Raw genomic sequence first — 20,499 nt, forward strand, 5'->3', positions numbered from 1 at the left:
CAGATTATAAAAGCCATCCTTTTTTTTTGTTATATAGCGGAACTGAAATATTATGAATGACATATCGAAGTGGGGAGAAAAAAAAACAGATGCAATATGGACTCAACGTGGACATGACATGTCCGCATTTTTTGCTGATGTGCAGTGGACATGCCCATCCTAATGAGCCCCAATTCATATATTTTGCTAGTTTTCAGGAAGGGATTCTGCATGTCAACAAAAAGGTTTCCATTCACAGAGAACCTGAGAGCAGAGCGGTTTTAAGAATGAAATGACAAAGTACAAGACAAAGTTACAGTTTCATAAACCCCCTATAAATGTTATAGACAAATAAAGTAGAGGACAGCTATTCGGAAAAACTATTCACCCATGTAGGGCAAACAAACATGGAAAGTAGTCTTTCCAAATCAATAAAGAAAGCAGACTCTTATAAAGGTGCATGCAGACATTCAGTCACTTAGTTGGGAGGCTTCCCAGTTATTATTTATAACGGATAAGTCATTAACATTTTACAATTGTTTGTTTTGTCAGCTTTAACATGCATGCTCAGCAGAATAGCTGCTTCTAATGCTCAATATAGTGCATGCATGGTCTCCCGTGCATTCTTTGTTACTCTAAAAAGCAAAGCTACAAAGAGGAATGCCCATATACAAATGGCATCTTTTTGCACAAAACAGATAAATGGTGCCCATATCAACAGGTAGAGAGTCCATCCTGAATGAGTAATATGGGTAACAGTAAAACGAATGTGTCAATATGTATGACAAGGTAATACATTGTGCAGCCATTCTTTGTTATTGCACAGTTGTGATGGTGTCACACCATGTCCTAGTGTGGCTGTGTTTATCAGCTGGGATGGTGGGGGTTACAAAGCTGCCATGTGTCTGGTCATTGGTATAGAAAGTGCTGCTCAGGGCATTGCTTTGTCACACTCTTTCAGCTTTATCAGCTTAAACAAAAGGTAAAAGGGAAATATACACAAATTGTTGTACTAACTTAGACAGAAGTCCAGTGATTTATCCAGATACTAGAATGTGACCATAAGAAACATGCATACTATATAAAAGAAAAACTAGAAGAAATGCATCGTAAAAGTCACCCACAAACCACAACAAATTATGTAATAATGTGTGTTGATGTAAAAACATGACTGATCATAACCGTATACTTTATTATTAACTTCACGTCCTTCACATCCTGTAAGATGCGGTAATAACAAAGAGCAAAAGCAAGTAAAAAGCACATGTACTTACTGTTCATGAAAGTCCAACATTGGGGGCTCAAACCGTATTGGTCTGCAGTTCCCTCTGTGTAAGGACACACTATGGAGAAAGAGAAGAGCCAGTAAGAAAAGGTACAATGAGAAGCCCATGTTGTCAGCAGACTGGTGCACTTGCTAGTTCCTCTCACAATGAAATGCCCAAAGGACTATACCAGGCAGAGCTCAAGAAGGGGGAACTTGACAAACTAGTTTGGTTAGAGCAGAAGAAATGCTGCAGCTCCTGAACCAAACCACTCGGTAACCCTGTTTATAGAAACCACACAGTCCTGGCTGCTAGTCACTTGTGTCTATTCATTGTGTCCATGCGACGTTCTCCTGACATGTACTGCTCACAGCTCAAACACTAGAAAATTATTATGACAGAGCAAGGTGGCAAGTGTGGTGGCTATGGACACCTAAAGTAAATCCCATCTAATCCATATTGGAGAAATTAAACTGTATAGAGAAAGGGGATTGGGGACTTCTGTCACCAGGGAGGTGACAACAGACCTCTTCATTCATGTATACAGCAGTTCATCGCTTACAGCTGAACTTTAGCGTTGAATAGCTTATTGACATAAGATACTGTAAAAAGTTGAGTTTAACTAAACACAGCTACAAGTGGTCATAAATCACCACTATCCTAACAATAATAGTCTCTACAAAGTGAATGACTGACTAGTATTGAAATGAATGATTAGATTGTACTTTCTGGCAACATCGCACAGAACCACCATATCTGTTTTGTTTTTTTTTTGTTTTTTTTGGGGGGGGGGTCCTTTTTCTGAGACTATAAAAGCAGTAATGATATTGTGCATAGACTACTTGTAGAAAATGTTTACCCACTGAATATTAGGTCTTATAGATTTTGCCAGGTAGCTCAAGGGGTAGACGATGGGGTTCTAATAAGTCATATCTTGCACTGGATTAATAAACATGAACAAAAAAACTTGGACATGTGTCAGTATTGTCACATGGAACGGTTTCTAGTTATGAAGACATGACATTGTGCTCTTCTAATTATCTCTAGGCTCATGATAAAGGTGTCTTGTTCTAAAGACTACACAACAAGCCAAGTCCACATGCGGTCGTCTGACCGGTTCTAGAGACGACACCAGCAAATGTATAAGAAGAAAATAAGCAATAACCTATTGCAAGGTGTGCAGTGTCTAAAATGTCTGTATAATAAATTGCTGGGACCTGAAATTCTTTGCCCCAGCCCGCTTCCACAGATACTGGGGGAGATGTATTAAAAAGGGAACCTGTCACTAGGGACCTGGTTTTCACTAAAGACAGGTTGTAGAAGTCCATGATATGTCTTTCTGCTCTCTAAGCATTTGCATTACAATATAATTGTGTGTTATAACTTGCCTTGCACCATGACAGAATCCTGTTATGTATTAGGCTTTGGCTTTAGTTTAGATGCATTTTGAAAAGAACCACATGATTTGCCTGTGCTGCTCCTCAGCTTTGAGCCCCCACCTTCATTCTTCTGTACAGCTCCTTCCTCCTGCTTTTTCGAAGAGCTCACAGCCTACATCAGTAGGAGAGGGAGGAGCTGTACAGGAGCACAAAGATGGAGGCTGAGAGCTGAGGAGTGAGCAGCACAGACAAATCATGTGTTTTGAAATGCATCCAAATCAAAACAGAGCCCCTGGAATTAACAAGGGATTCTGTAAGGGTGCAGGGAAAGTTATAACACACAATTATATTGGAATGCAAATGCTTAGAGAAGGCAGAAAGGAATATTTGCATTGCAGCTGCAAACGACTCCTGCAACCTGTCTGTAGTGAAACCGAGATCCTTATTGACAGGTTCCCTTTAATGTGTCCGTCTAAGCCAGTGCAGAGTAGAACTAGACAGTTCTCTGCCGAACTAGATTAATCTGGACTGATGCTGGATAATTAATTCGGTGCAGTACAAGTCTGACGAGTCCTACTTTGCAACTCCTATTACGGTAGTTGGTTTTCTGTGCCAGTGTATTGAATTTTGTAGCCACTATAGGGGAAATGTATCACTGAAATGATGTGCCCCACATTTATTGAGGGGTTTAGACCAATTTCTAGCAGTGTGTCCATAAAGAAGGCATGACCTTGGTAAAAGCAGGTGTGGCTAGTTCTTGCACAATAAAATTCCATCCTTAATGAGACAAATTAAAAGCTGATCTAAAGAAAACATTCAGCATGAGTTATCTGGAGCAGAATAAGAAGTCTATTTTTGCACTGGTCTATTCACCAAATTTTGTTAAATCAAGCCCCTATGGTTTTTAATTTCAATTTATTTATATAGTGCCATAAAATTCCAAATACAAATCATAGGGTTACATATACAAATATTACATTACAGTCATATGGAACAATAGGAGTGAGGGCCCTGCTCGCAAGAACTTATAGTCGAAAGACCTGAGGGACATTTATCAGGGTTTTTAAGCCAGTAACGATTATTTCTCCATTCAAGCCTTCTCCGTGGCAAGTGGGCATGGATGGGTGCTAATGGGGTACAGATGCCAGAAGAGTGGGCCAGGAAAGGGTGTCCCTGTGCACTAACTATGGCCTGCAAACCTTAAGGCCTTAAAGTTCACATGCTATACCACAATTTTTGGCCAGGCAGCAAATGTCCTAGAATTGCTGGCCAGTTGTGGAACCGGACCTTTATCATACGCCGGCTCATTAGTGTATGACCAAGGTCCAAAAAGATTAGAGTGCACTTCCAGTTACTGCAGATTTCTTGACTGAACATGCAAGTCTCAGAACTAAAAATGTTTTATACTTTAGACATTTCTGTTTAGTAACACTTTCTAAACTTTCTAAGGGGACTGAGGGGCCTTTAACATCATACTATTTGGATAGGAGAAAGTGTTATAATGGACATAATCTTTATTCCATGTATAACAATAAAAAGCAAACATGATGCAGCTATGATCAACGCATTTTGACAATAGCATCATAATTATGACTAACTGCACCACATTTGCTTTTATTGTCATACTATGGAATAAAGAAGATGTCCAACTGAGTGCTGTGTTACTTCTGCTTCATATTGTGCCTGACGGATGTGTTCGTGCACGGGGGAGACCGAGGATCTACAAGATTTTACACACTAGGTGAGCTGGCTTATCACAATCTGTTGTTTGTGTTATTTTGTCATGAGTGTTATTATGGACGACTGTATGAAATCTTCTGGTTGTGCACAGGTGTTTCCTCATTAGATGATAATAAGTAAACACAGTATCACATTACATAATTGCTTCCTGTAATTGATGTTATACCAATGAGGCCCTGCAATGACACTCAATTAGTGAACATTACTAAAGGTTTCATGACATCTGCGGTGAAGTTTTCTTTGCCTCTTTTCTTTATGTGCCATTAAAGCCTTTATTTACTGTATATACTTTTATTATTGGAGCAGCTACTTTGTTTCATGGAAAACTAGCCAGCATCTGGCCTCAGCATTACATTATCACTGGTCTTCTGAATGTCACACCAGCAAGTTATCAAAGGAATTAAGATAAGATTGGAGTGGAGTGGAATAACACTGAGCTTCTTAGAAATTGCTCATAGTTTTCTTTCGTTCTCACAGCATGGATCCTGTAGAAATGAACACCGAATAGCCCCAAAAAGTGTTCATAAATATGCAGCATTGCCAGGCACTTACACTGTATTCATTAACACTGACTTGTCAAAATGATTTTCCAACTGCACACTTCTTCCAAGAACTAACAACTGGGTTATCTGGAAGAGAAAAGTATACCTCCCACAGAGTACACAGTGAGCAAAAAGCGGAAACCGCAAAATAGGTTCAGATTTGGTGCATAACAATGTGTCAAATGCCTTCTTTAATCCAAAACATTAGGACTGTGTATTAAATATACAAACACATTACTTTTTATTTTTTTAATAGGTTCCAATCTACCTGAACCTCTCTGTCCTTTTCCCCCCACATTTTTTGTGTTCAATTTGTACAATGCTATGAAATTCATGTGTTTTTTCTTTGCTTTGGCAATGCCCATACCTGCTCTGCTGGGGATTCTGGGAAGTTTGTAAATAAGTTTTCCATGGAGTGATAAGAACAACTTTGTCTACCTTGAAAGCAGCCCCTTTAACATTAAGCATGACTTACTCGGGAAGCCTAGCGACATGATGTAGGATAGCCAAACCAGCATATCTATTCCAAAAGGAACACATCAGTCATGTATCAAGAGGGAAATCTCCATTGTACCTTGAGGCAGCATTCACACGTTCCATTAATGCATGTGTTTGTTAACGCGATTGTAAACCCAATGTTGACAGCAATAAGGCAAATCTCCTCAGCTGCTCTCATTCGTTGGAAAAAGCACAAATAACAAACAAAATGTTTGAACGCAGCCTGAGGTACGTTCACAAGGCCTAATGGGGGACGTATTTACGTATATATGTACCCCATAGACGGCATCGCCGTGTGGGAGCGGTATGTCGCAGATATGGTGTAGATTTGACCAATTACATTGCTGTCAAAAATGCATGTGTTTTGTAAACGCAATGTTGACAGCAATGTTCTTTTGGGCTGTGATGCAGTCATCAAGCCACGTGTGAATGCACCCACAAATAATCATATAGATATATATTTTTTTTTCCCAGAACTTTTTCTTCACCATGTACAAAGGCCACAGCTGGATTTGCAGGAGAGAACAGAAGAATGAATGCTTGGCATGACACGGTCCAGGTCAATCCCCGCGTGTTATATGGAGAACAGCTACTAATCAGAATATGCATTTGCCAATGGTAACACTCCTGAAGCTAGTGCGACTGTGTACACTCCACAGACATTGTGGTCTGGATGAGAGAATAACTGTAAAAGTCTTATGACCAAGAGTCAACAAGCAAAATCTCTCAGTAAGCGACATATGCTCAAGTTTCTTGGAATGTATACAAGCAGCAGCCAAGAGGAGTATGTTTGCACAAGGCCAGTGGAGCAGAGAACAGGATTATGTTTCCATATTACATTAGGTAATGATCATATGATGATTGTACACAAGCCAGGTAGGATGCCTGAAGGGTCTACACCTGTGCCTGCATGTCATACAGCTCCACCAGTTTACATCAGCAACTGAATCAAGAAAGAAGGAAAAATCTTACACTTAGGCTACATTCAGACGCCCGTTGCACCGTAGCACGGCGGGCACATGGCGGTGCACGGGGAGAGGAGGAGGAGGTGAGCACTGCTCACCCCCGCCCCCTCTCCATAGGGATATATGGCGCACGACATGTCCTATCTTTTCATGGGGTACGGAGCGGTACGGTCCTGCATGTGTCCTGCACTGTACCGCTTCCGTAGGGCACCGTGCCCATTGCAGTCTACGTATACACTTCCCCCATACAGTCGTCTGAATGTAGCCTAACCAGAGGTCGCACTAACATTTTTCCAGAAGGGTAATAATTCTCCTTTACCATTTTTGAGGAGTAATTTCAGCCGAGGATGAGTATGAAATTTTCAGTGATACAAATATATAAGTCTTAGTCATAAAAGTGTTAATAGACTAATGTTCAATATGACTGTATATCTGTATGTGTCCCCTATGGTTTCGGAATATGATGGGCGCTATATAAAGTTTATTATTATTATAAACTTCTATTTATACAAGGAAAAAATTTTACAGCCCCTGTTTTTGCCCCAGACGCCCTCCACACAGCGACCCAGGGTTGATGCCGGCCCCAGACGCCATCCACACAGCGGGCCAATGCCAGCCCCAAACCCCAGAGTGGGTTGGGGATGACACCGCTAAATTTATTTAATTTATGTTTGCGGGATTGAGGGCATAGCTTTTTTTTTTGTAACTGTATTTTTTTCCCAATTTTTTTTTTTTTTTTTTTAATTACAAAAATTCCAAATGCAGTGAAAATGATGAAAAACCGCATTTGCACCATTTTTTTTCAGGCTTGGATTTTAGGCCTTTTACTGTGCGCCCCAAATGACATATCTAATTTATTCTTTGGGTCGGTGGGATCACGGGAATAACAAATTTGTATACGTTTTTTAATGTTTTCATACATTTACAAAAATTAAAACCTTTTTTTTAAATGTTGCCATTTCTGGTGCTAATAACTTTTTCATACTTTGGTGTATGGGGCTGTGGGTGGTGTAATGGTGTAATGTGGGCTGTGGGCGATGTTTTCAATGCTACCATTTTTAGGACTGTACGACCTTTTGATCACTTTATTGAATTTTATATATTTTGCCAAATGGCAAAAAAGTGGCATTTCGACTTTGGGTGCTATTTTCCGTTACGGGGTTAAACCCAGTGGAAAAACGTTATTATATTTTGCTAGATTGGACATTTTCGAAGCAGCGCTAATACGTTTATGATTTTTATTTATACAAGTTCTAGGAAAAGGGGGGTGATTTGAATTTTTAAACCTTTTTATTTTTACTATTTTTTCAGACTCCCTAGGGTACTTTAACCCTAGGTTGTCTGATCGATCTTATCATATACTGCCATACTACAGTATTACAAAGACTTACCGGCTATGGAGAGGGCTCAGCCCATAAAGCCTATTCATGCATCGGAATCCAATGCGCGCCATACTATTAAGGCGCACGCCAATAAGGGGTCCTCCGTCACAGTACAGGATTGGGCAGTCACATAGACAGCTCAATCTTGTTCATGGCTCTGTGTGCATGATCGCACACAGCCATTGGGATGGACGGTGATACTCACAGTTCCAGCCCGCAGACGATATAGAACACCATGTAACTTGAGCTCCGGTTACATGACTTTCCATCGGAGCCGCAAGATGGCTCGGCAGGAGAGGAAGGGGCGGCACTGTGGGTATTGCCAAGTGGTGCTGGCGCGAGCTGCGATCTTGCGCAGCAGGTGCCGGCAGCCCTAGCACCCGCCCGGCAGAAAACCACCAAGCGTATTTATACGCATGGTGTTTTTTTGGGGGAGTAAATCAGTCTCTACAAGCGTCATAGATGCTTGAAGAGGCGTGATCGTGATCTCTGAATGTAACCATCTCCAGTGTAAAATTAATATATAGTATAAAGTCTTTAGAAAATAGTCTTTATACAATGTACATGTGCTTGCATACAAGTTCATATGGTACACATTCAGGAGAAAAAAAAAAAAAAAAAAAAAAAAAAGAAGCCTTTCTTTGGATGTTCAGAGGCCAATATGTAAACTGCAGAACCAATAGTTTTTTCTAATGATAAAATCCATATAAAAACATATAGCAAAAACATGATCAGTGCCTTTGAGCATAAAGCTGAGCATATGACATTTCAGATAAAGTAGACTGAATCTACTATAGTTAAGAGTATACCTGGCAGATTTCAACATGACCAACCCTTTGTCACGGACATAAAATATCTGGCAGTAAAGCCCTATTATTTAGGGACGCTTATCCCAAAGATTAGCTTTAGCATAGGTGCCAGCCATCACCTGACGAGGCAATGCCAGGTAATCACATCTTTTTTGTGCCATCAAACCTAATAGTTTTTCCCTTTGTGTGAAGGATGAACAATTTATGTGCATTCCCTATACAGTACCATATTGTCAGCAATACAGGCTCTTTTTACAGTCCTGCAAGGTTGTGGGCAGGCTGTGCAATAAATAAAAAAAATGGTGAAATAGAAGAAAGGGAAAGTATTTAACCATGGTTCTACACTGTAGAATCTATACGTGTCTGCATTCCTTGCTGCTGCATGACTGACACAAATGTTTTAACTACAACCCTGCAAAATTTCAGTGCACACTCCATGAAGCCATTAATGACCGTGGCATCAGATGTCTACACCACAGTATGGGACCAATATCAACAAATAGGTCAGTGAGTGGTGGAGGCAGTTTTGCAAACCCCCTGATAATCTGCTAATCTTAGTGTGAATCTTGGAAGAGATATCACGTGAGTGACATAATATACTACAGACGGTGGCACTGAATAATTTTCAGCAGAGTAAAAATACCCTTCTTAGCATTTCTAAGTATTTTCAGACAAGTAGAAGGGGATTTGTTTGTTATTTACACCATGCCTTCGCTCTACTTTCTGAAATAGGTGGAAAACCCCTTTTATATTGGACATCTCAGTGAAGTCATGTGTAGAAGATGCACATGCAGTTACATTGAAAATCAAATGTACAAAGATCACATATTGAGTCACAGCAGAATGGTGCTGAATAAACACAGTCCAAAAATATGCAAAAATGCATGCACCATGCCAAAGTGTAAGGGCTTCTTGTGAAATTCTGCCCCGTCAGCTACACCATGGGAGGATTGGCACTCTCCCTGTAGAGCCCTTCCAGACATGTGTAAGAGGAGAGAGCATTAGTGCCTTAACAAAACATGAGTATATACTTTAATAGTTCCAGGGGAATACTGAAGTACTGAGGCCGAGTAAAGAATACCAGTCACTGCAGCTATAGGGATTTATAGTGAATTCTGTCTGATGTATCACACATGATACCACAAGTGTTCACAGAGACCGTGCTATATGCTGAGCATTTACCTAGACATACACTGGCAGACAGAAGTATCCTTATTTCCTCCTTTTGACCAGTATACGTTGTACAATGTGGAAAACACAGGAAGGAAAGATGCAGCAAGCTACGTCTTTTCATCCTGCTTCAGCCGACTGAGCGACAGATACGCTCAATGGAGACCATTGGAGGCAGTGGGAGATGGATGCAATGTACTGCATCCCTTCCCCAGCCTCCACTGACCATACACTCAGGGAGATCCCCGGAGACGTCACCATCCACAAAAGGACAATCACATCACTAGGCTAAACACCTTGAACATCAGAAGAAAATCAATGGCTGCTGGCAATGTTCACTACTCCTCCCGCTTTCAGGGACAAGAACAGGATGGTGTATACCTTCCGAAAAATCCTTAAAACGTAGAGCCAAAATGAGATGTGAATGTAGCCTTACTACTGCATCCGTTTTGTACTTTCATGGCCAGGCCATTTGTCTGGACTTTTTGTCAATATCTGCACCCCATAATGGCGAAAGAGGGAGTGGCCAAATTTTGCACACTCTGATATCGAAGGAGTTAAACAACAGGGATTGGAGCTTTTCTATGCAAGTGTGGGCAGTGATAATATGTTGTCCTGCAATGATCTACTGAAGATCACCGCAGAAAGACAGCACAGCAGAAGAAATACCATCAGCCATCACAGTAAAATACAAACAAACAAGAATCCTCATACAAAGGCATTATTTTCACAATACTGTACAATTACAGAAGAAAATGATACAGAGAAGAGCATCTTACCCTATGGATTGAATGGGGTAAATTATATGGTTTAAATAAGCCCCACAGCACATTTAGGCTGCAGATTTGTTTAAATCTCTTTTTTACTACTAGAAATCCTGAAAAGTTTCTACAAGAAGTATCAAAGCAGTAAATGTGCAGGTGTCTGGTGGAAATGTCTGGTGGAAACGCTATTATATTGCATTAATATGGCTACAATTAATAGTACAAATGAGAGTTGGTCAAGTCTGCGTTTTGAATTCCTGAAGTAAATGACTTCATACAGCATGTAGAGGCTTGAAAAAATAAAAATAAAACCACCAAATGATAAGATATTTTTGTTCTAAGTGGTGTCTCTTGGGTAGATCATCACTTAAAGGGGTTTTCCAGGAAATGCTCTTAATGACCTATTCTCAGGTGAGGTCATTGATAGTTGATTGCGGGGAATCAGAAAATGGTTGGGAATTGTGTAAAGCTGTATTCACATGAACGTGTGATTTCTCCAGTCTAGTATTTCCGTGCCCTATGAGACCGTATATACAGGGCTTTTTTCATGCGTACGCTGCACATATTTAAACTGTATTTATACAACCCCTTAGACTTCCAAGGGCATACGGTACCAAAATTTGGGAGAAAATAGGACATGGTCCTACATGCTTATACAGCTAGTATACGGTAAGGTACGGTATGGTGTTAACAATGGCAATATAAATAGTTGGACGTATTGTCCATTGAAATGAATTTGGCCTTATGTAACCAGTAACAAAAACTGTACGGTATGATACTGGTAGCTTACGGCCATTTTCATACAGTCGTGTGAATGCAGGTCAATAACTTCTTCATAGAGATAAGACTTCAAAAGTAAATAATTCAAAAGGGGGGGAATTAAACAAAACTGATTTGAATTGTGCGTCAGTGTTGATATGCTCTTAGGTGCGCTGATGCGCCAGATTATCCCTATGCCAGGTACTGCTTGGATTAGAATTATGCTGCAAACTAGTAAATGTGCCCTATGCCCTGCCCAAAAAGTCTCACACCTTGCATGCCACAAAATTGGGCATAAGAAATGCCCCCCAAGGTTTTATTGCACACTCCAAGCTTTTTTTTTACTGTTAGAAGCATTTTCCAGGCTAAAGATATTGATAAGATATCCAGAAGTTGTAACTAGCAGACATTACACAGTAGATGTTGCTCAATTATAGAACAAAACCAAAATGCTAAAGTGAGTTCTGAAATCAGATGTGTGTGGTGTATATATGAAACAGCAATGTAATATGAATAAAGTAGCAATGTAATAAAAAAGAAAAAAGAAAAAAAAAACAATACAGCTAGGCTGCACCGACCAGACACCAGGTGCGTTGTAAATGGTGAATAACGGAAAAAGGGAAATCATAAAAGAACCATCATCTAACTTTTACTGACTAGACATCACTTCTCTTTTTCATTACTAAAAATAGTCAAATGTATGGTAAACTTCAAATGTCAGGTACTGACAGGAAATACTTGTACATCGATGGGAAATACAATGCAAATCTAAACTGTTTACAGGGTCACTCAACTGAATAACAAGCTTTATTAAGGGCATGATAATGTGGCTGAAAAATTTACAGATTTGAAAGAAACTTTGTGGCTGCATCCAATTGAGTTTATCAGCTATTGACAACAACATCAACTTGTGACAGGTAAACTTCTCATTCTCTGCAATGCACCTTATTAGTAACTTCTAACTAATAAAAAAGTGTAAAGAATCCACTACATGAACATGCCCAAATGGTAACATATATATTAAACGTATATTTTAAAGAAAGATTATTTAACACTCTGTGTAATACAGGCAATCATTTTCATCAGCCAAAGGAAGTCACAAGAAATCATATTTAGCATTACATTATCAATTTGAGAGGCACAAGACAACTGTGAAAGAAAAGAATGAATGTGATCCTCGTTTTTACTCGTAGCAAGAATGCACTACGTGAAAAGTCACCAGCCAGACACTCCCATAGTAGGGAGCAGTCATATCTTCCGCATCTTGCCTTGTGAAGCGCAGCCAATCATCAGCAGCCACTTCACACACCTCTCCAGCTCTATTTATAGGGGAAGTACTAGTTGCAGCGTAGTGACTCACTAAGCAAGAAAATACAGCATAACATCGATCTGCAAAACCACATCTGATGACATTTCCAGAATATCAATGTAAGATACTGATATAAACCAGCAGCCTGACAGCACAGCTATTTGTATGATGTTGTGCGATAAAAGGCAATGCACTAGATTTAAAGGTGGCCATTTCCGGAAGAACTAAAAACAAATGTTCTGTCATGTTGCTGTTACATTTCTGGAATTACATGCTTATTCTCTAAGATCCCTGACACTGCCAGGTCACCATGAGCAAAGAAATATGTGTCATACAGCAAATGAAAAATCCAACATTTTATTTATTCAGAAAACAAGTACACTAAAAAGGCACCAAGAATAAACCTGTGTGACATCTTTTTGTGGGTTTCTACAGGCATTCTTTGATGTGTTGAGCTCACTGGTGTTTAGAAAAAAGGGGCAGCACTACAACAAAATTCTATAGTGTACAAAATGTGTATACTGTATGGAGCAGCCAATAGCACTGATTTGCCACAAAATCATAATTGAAGCCATTTATAAGCAGTTTTGACTGCATAAAACAGTAGTTGTTGTTGGTAGCAGCCCTGGAATGTTGTATTATGATACTGTTCGTGTATCTGCAGAACGGTGAAAAATGGATTTATAATCCAGGATTGTAGCGGGGCATAGAGCGCAATGGGAATATCACCAAAAGGTTTGAGATCTCTGCACTGAGCTGCTCCACACATCCTCCCTTTACTCAGAGCAAACATTTTTAGCAGACTTATGGATATAGACAGCAGCCACTCTGTTCTCTGGCTAAGAAATGAGGATCCTCTACAGAGAACTCTGCTCCATTATCCCCTTTAACTCACAATTTATAAATTGGCTAGGTGTGTTTTTGAAGAAGGGTTGGAGAGGGATGTCAAACTCATTAAGAGAACGATGAGATATCCTGATACTTTAATATCATATAGGAATTATTGAAATTTATTGAGATTTTTGGTAAAAAAAAAAAAAAAACTGGGTAAAACTTCATCAGAAAAAAAAGTGGATTGTAAACTTTAATAGCCAGTGCAAAGCAAAATAAGGTTCAGCAAGAAAACCCCTTTAATTTTAGAGAAATTTTAAAATAGAAGTAGAAAAAACTCCTAGACTGTAAGCGCCTAGTATGACGTCAGCAGCGGCGCCCGGGAGAGAGCAATGGCGGCGCCCAGCGCGAAGTACAGAAGACGGGCGCGGAAGCCAGAAGAGGACCCGCGCGGACATCGGGGCCACCGGTGGGTGAGTATATAAGTTTATAATTTTTTAAGTATTTTTTTACTTATTTTGTGACTCGTGTACAAGCCGAGGGGACACTTTGCAGCACATTTTTGTGCTAAAAAACTCGGCTTATACACGAGTATATACGGGATATGTAAAGTGCTGCAAAAAAAGATTTATATTGCACTGTAGTATGACAGAAGGTCCAAAGAAAAAGAAGAGTCTTCATTTTTTTCTGTTGTACACATATATAAATCAGAGTAAGAAAATAAAAAAAAAAAAATGAAAATGGTGAGAAAAAAGAAACAAAAACCTCACACATTTGAGATGTAAATTTTTCTTCCGATTCAGTCTACAGCAGTTTCACAGGAAGCCAGCCTTTAAGTTTGGAGCACATGCAGTTTTCCACATACATTTACTGTCTAAAAATATATAGCAGACAAAAACAGCAAGTGAAAATATAGGTTTCACTATTGATTGTGTGACGGGGTTATGCTTGAGGTACCACAAAGGAAGGAGCACAGGCGCCTTGAGCAGTCAATCAATAGCCCTGACAGTGTAATGCAGTCACTGACTCGCCGCCTCTTTGCTTTGGAGTTTTAAAGCAGAACAATTCCAGGAATTCCATCAAGAAAGGATAGCAGCGCCCTGCAAACAACTCACCTTTTCTGCTGATATGAGCTGAGGCCGATTGTCGTCTCTGTCTGCAAATAAAACATGAGAGGCAGTTAGGTTCAAGATCACCAACGGCTTTATGATCAATTGCTTCTACAAAATTCAAGTTTCCTGACTAAGGTCACTGATGCACCCAATCAGAGGCCTCGGCAGTGACCTCCATACCCACAACCCGACCTCTCAATTGGCTCTAAAAAGCTAAAGGGGTATGTGTGCATCACCATTTAATCTAATTCAGCTAACATATAAATTCAGTTACATGTTATTCAAAACTACAAATCTCATTTCTCAGGGACAACATGGGAAATTATGCTCATAGAGGTCCTTTTTTACAATTGAAGGAATGTGTGTATGTGGCAGATGGATTAAATTTATATAAGACTAGTAGAATTTAAAGGGAACCAGTCACCAGGTTTTAACCCACTAAACGACTAACCCCTTCCGGTGGGGTATGTACTGTCCTTCTAGAATTACCTCTTATGTGAAATCTCACCCATTTACCTACAAAAAATTTTTTCCCAAAGGCAAATATGACTTCTCACCTCAGATTCACATGGTATAAGTCAAGTTCATAGCAACTAGAAACAAGCTACCAGTGTTATATTAAATAAAAGAATCACATATATTAGATCCCATCATGCTTATGTGAGCTACAGCACTGGACATACTGGACATAATTGTTTAGTATAAAAACCTTTTGCCTAGCTCTGCACTATGCCAAAATAAGCAATTCTCTCATTCTTTCTGCAGCCGTTTATCAGCTAGCAGTTACCTTCTCCCTCTGACCGCCTTTGTTCGGTTGGACGCTGTGGGAATCCGTAGCTAGATGGAGGAGAGAAAGGTGGGTGGATGTTGTTGGGAGGGTCACCAACACATGCACGCTCATGATCAGTAGCAGGAGAATATCATGGTGCGTTCACACGCTGCAGAAACACATACGTTTTCAGAAAAGCGGAGAAGAGGAGATTTACCCGATTACATAGCTGTATGCCAACACAAGTGTTAACGTTAAGTTTACAAAACAATGCTTTAACAATGTTATGTTTGTAAACACAATGTTATCAGCTATGTAATCACCCAAATCTCCCCTTCTCATCTGTTCCGATGCGTTTGGAAACGCATTTATTACTGTTATGTGTGAACGCACCCTCACTGTGCGTGTGTGCATACCCTGTATACTCGAGTAAAAGCCAACCCGAGTATAAGCCGAGGCCCATAATTTTACCACATACTCGAGTCAATAGGTTTTCCCAGGTTTTTAACCCAAGGGTGGGAAATGCATTGGTCACAGCCGCCCCATAGTATATAGCCTGCCGGACCCTGCCCCATAGTATATAGCCTGCCGGACCCTGCCCCATAGTATATAGCCTGCCGGACCCTGCCCCATAGTATATAGCCTGCCGGACCCTGCCCCATAGTATATAGCCTGCCGGACCCTGCCCCATAGTATATAGCCTGCCGGACCCTGCCCCATAGTATATAGCCTGCCGGACCCTGCCCCATAGTATATAGCCTGCCGGACCCTGCCCCATAGTATATAGCCTGCCGGACCCTGCCCCATAGTATATAGCCTGCCGGACCCTGCCCCATAGTATATAGCCAGCAACGTGGGTTAGACGGAAAGGCGAGTTTTGATTTTGATATTTTTTTTACTCGAGTATAAGCAGAGTTTGGGTTTTCAGCACATTTTTTTGTGCTGAAAAACTAGGCTTATACTCGAGTACATACATACACACACACACACACACACACACACACACACACACACACACACACTGTGATTCTGCCATGTGTTTATATTTCTATTCCTATGTAGGTGTTTTATGCTGTAGGTGGACATGGTTTAATATATATTTTTCTTTGTCATGTAGTAGATAACTGTGACGCAGAGCACTGTACAGGCAGTAACAATGATTCTGTGTCCTGATTGGCTGAGCGGTTTGTGCACTTTCACGTGAATGCCCTGGGTGCTATTAGCATCATCGTCCACAGCTGATGTCACAGCCAGGAAGTCCTGTCCACTTCAGGAAAAGCTGACAATGTTTTATAGATGCTCACATACATCTATTAGCCCTAGATCTCAGTTTAGAAAGACGCATGAAAAAAATAGACATGAACTGGATCTTTATCTGCTGCTTGTATGTGCAACATTGTCTTTAGCTGCCTGCATCTATGGTTCTGCATCTTACAAATCCAAGATTAGACCTCTATCTTTAACCCCTTAAGGATGCAGCCATTTTGTACCTTAAAAAGGACCTGTCACCCCCCCCCCACCAAATTAACTCCCCCTCATCCTGTACCCAGCCCCTTTATATTTATAGCATTTTTATTAAAATTTGTGTTTTTATACTTCGTTTTAAACGATCCGACCTCTTATCAAATAAGAGGTCGGATTGTCGTACAAGTTCCCTAGCAGTCGGCAGTATTCATGAGGGGGCCGGCCGACACACCCCCTTCACGCCCCTGTCAGTCTGGGACGTGTAAGAATCGCCGGCAGCAGCGCATGTATTGCGCAATCGCTGCGGACTCTGCGCGATGCGCCACGCTTATTCACGGAGCTGGACGAACATTCAACCAGCGCTGTGAATAAGCCCCTCTGTGGTCACTGTCAGCACACAGAGCCGGCAGCGATAGTTGTTGGTTGTTTGGGCGCAAAAGGGAAGGAGCGCCCTGCAGCTGCCAGGATTTTAGTTTTCTCATTGCCTCCTTTTGTAGGCTATAAAATTTTCGCTTTATCGTTATTGGGGGCGTGTGATGGCATTTTTTTTTTTTGCGGGATGAGATGCTTTTTCCAGTGTTGCAATTTTGGGGTTGGTATCACCTATTGTTGAAAATGTAGGAACTCGTTTTTGAGGGCATCAATTCTGTACTGGATTTTTTACTTTTTTTTTTTCCGTGTTCACCGTTTACCCTAACAATCTTTATTCTATGGGTCGATACGCTTACGGGGATGGCAGACTTGAATATATTATCTTACGTTTTACTAAATTTGTTAAATTTAAATTTGTTAAATTTACTAAATTTTATAAAACCATAATGTGGGGAAAAATCTATCAATTTTGCATTGCCGTCTTCCAAGAGGCATAACATTTTTCCTTTTTTGGCTACGGAGCTGGTTGATGGCTTGTTATTTGTGGGACATGTTGTACTTTGTACCAGTATCATTCTGGAGTATATATGTTTTTTTGATCCCTTTTTATTGCATTTTTAGTAAGATTGAATAGGTAAAAATGATAATTTTAGGTGGGTTTTAACAGATTTTTTTTTAACAGCGTTCATCGTACGGATTCAATAATAATTTACTTTTATTCTACAGGTTGTTATGGACACGGTTATACTATATATGTGGGGTTTTTGTTAGGATTTAGACTTTTTGGGGGGTTATAGGTCTTTTTATGTGTTATGGGGCTTATGGGCATTTTTATTGATTTTTTATTTTATTTCTTATTGAATAACTTTTTTTTTAACTTTTTCACTTTTTCCACCATGGCACATGAACAAGCAATCATCTGATTGCTTGTTCATGATAATACTCTGCAATACTGATGTATTGCAGGGTATTAGCAGTGTCAGCCTATGCACATGCATAGGCTGGCCCTGTGCCAGTAAGATGACGTCACTGACGCCGTTCGGATCCCAGAGATGTCATAGCAGCGATCGGCGCCCCCCTGATCGTTTGGGAAAGACCGCCCCCCCAGAGGCATGTTAGATGCCTCGGTCACGCTGACCGCAGCATTCAACGGGTTACACGGGTGTTACACTGGGGTGTCGGCTATATGATACAGCCGGCACCCCTTGTTTGCCGATGCCAGGTCGGCTCAGATCCAGAGCCGAGCCGGCATCATCTCAGCAGCGGATATATCCGCCGCTGAGCACCAAGTCAGGGGTTAATATAACACAATATGACACAAAAACAGAAGGTTGGGGCTTCTGGAGTAACATTTTCTCTGCAACCACTGAACTTCACTCATCTCTGTAAAACTAAGTCATATTTAACCAGTCTTTGGGGGACTTTTTTTTATGGGCAAACAGGTGAAATTTCACATAAGAGGGTAGGTAGTTCAGTGGGGTAAAACCTGGTGATAGGTTCTCTTTACGCAGCAGGGAGGATCTTTGCCTCTCAGACTTTTTGTTAATAAAATACTACCTACAGAAGTTAGGGAAGGTTTCTGTTAGGCCATTGCTTTGTACCTGTTCTTTGCCCCTCCTGGATGCATGCACATCTTGCATCTTTTTAAGTGTTTTTATGTTTGGTGTAATTTTTTTTGTCACATTGAATAAAGTTTGTACTGATTGTTCTTTATAACCTTTTGGGTCTCTATGTGCATCACTTTCTTTCCTTGGTATGAATATGGGACAATATGGGTCCCACTCAGCTCCCCCCTCTCCACCAAGCCTTGTGCTTTGCCCAGGTTAATACCCAGGAACCTTTCCCAAACAAAAACCATACCTATACTTTGCAAGGGGAGTGCACTTGTATATGTGTGAAAGGTTATACAATCTAAAGAATTATTTGAACTGAGGCTCCTTCCCCGTTTCAGTTCTAGCTTATCCAGTAAATCACACTTGAAGAAACAATCATTTTGCAATTTAACACCTTAAGAACACAAACTGTTTGGGTTTTTGGGACAAATGACTTTTTTTGTATTTTCCATGCTCCCACTAGAACAACTTCTCATAGCCAAGATTGTTATAGAAGTAGCGGTATCCATTTTGTGTTTCAACAATGTTGTAAATATTAACCTTACCAAAAATAAGAGTATTTATTCTGTAGTCCTGGATCCAAATTGTATTACAACTTATTAAAAACATTCAGCAAGTCGTTACTAGTCATGTATCATGCAATTACAGAAGTAATTGGCTGAACACTGACACTGCGGAATAAATGGAGCTTTTAATATAGAATATTATTACAGGACAAAGTCTGTGCAACAAAGATACAAAGTGAGCTAATGTACTATTCTATGTATTAAAATAATAATAAACCATGATGCATTTAGTCATTTGCAACATTTCCATAGGGCAATTGAATGAAGACACTGAACAAACATTAACCAGGTACAAAATGAAAACATATTTACTACAATACGAGAAGGGTGGGTCGCTTTCCTGTTGCAGATGGCAGCAGTTTGCTTATAGTAGTCACAAAATCCTCCTTGCCCGATGCATTGCATTGGCGAAAAAGGATGTAGTGCATTAGAACATAGTGGTGTATTGGCCATTAGATTGCCCACATGAAGCCAGTTTCACATGGCAGGTAGCAGGATTCAAGTCAGTATAAATAAGCCAAAACAAGACATGAATCCTAAACACATAAGTAAACTTCTTCCCATTTCAAACAGTCATGTAAAAAAATCCCTTACGTATATTTATAGACACACAAATACGGAGATCCATGTGCAAGTCTGTGTCCTGTCCTTTACACAAACCAGTGGAAATCACTGCCATCTGAAAGGGCCCTTTTAGAGCTTTGTTTTCACAAGTACAGAATTGGAGGATGAATTGGTAAAGGAATTATTATTGGAGTCAGGAAGCAAGAGTCCTCATTATTGAGAGTTTGCCAATTAAGGCCGCCTTATAGGAGTTAAACTGCCCAGCAAGGAGCCATCTCCATACCAGGCAGATGCAGCAGAGACCAGGCAGTATTGAACAGCCAGTAACCTGCTGTGGATCGCGCTGGCACACTTACCGTGCCAAATCGATCCCGAAAACGATATAGATTATCTTTATCAGCAACGGCCCACTAATGAGGACAATCTAAATCCATCTCATGTTGTCATGCAGTTAATCTCACATCATGTTATTGTACTTCTTATAAATCATGCTTGGTGTTAAAGGAGCTACCTTTCAAGGTAATATAAAAGATGCATGGTTTTCCTTTTCCCACCCTGGAAAACGTATTTGTATATTTTCCATAATTATTGATATTGCACATCCAAAATAAAAAGAATCAAAGTATATGCCTCAGATGCTTGCCACA

At 40.3% G+C, this 20,499-nt stretch overlaps 1 protein-coding gene across 3 annotated transcripts in view; it reads right to left on the reverse strand.

Annotated features, from left to right (window-relative positions):
• Positions 1-20,499, reverse strand: part of TMEM131 (transmembrane protein 131) — a 116,967-nt gene that overhangs the window by 69,550 nt on the left and 26,918 nt on the right. For all 3 annotated transcript variants that reach the window (XM_072135707.1, XM_072135706.1, XM_072135705.1), the window contains exons 3-4: positions 14,508-14,548; positions 1,254-1,322 (exon numbers count right to left, since the gene is read on the reverse strand). In XM_072135707.1, the coding sequence (XP_071991808.1) occupies positions 1,254-1,322; positions 14,508-14,548 (110 nt within the window). The remainder of the gene's footprint in view (positions 1-1,253; positions 1,323-14,507; positions 14,549-20,499) is intronic.

Source organism: Engystomops pustulosus, chromosome 2, assembly GCF_040894005.1.
Source record: "Engystomops pustulosus chromosome 2, aEngPut4.maternal, whole genome shotgun sequence".
In the NCBI taxonomy this organism is placed as follows: Eukaryota; Metazoa; Chordata; class Amphibia; order Anura; family Leptodactylidae; genus Engystomops; species Engystomops pustulosus.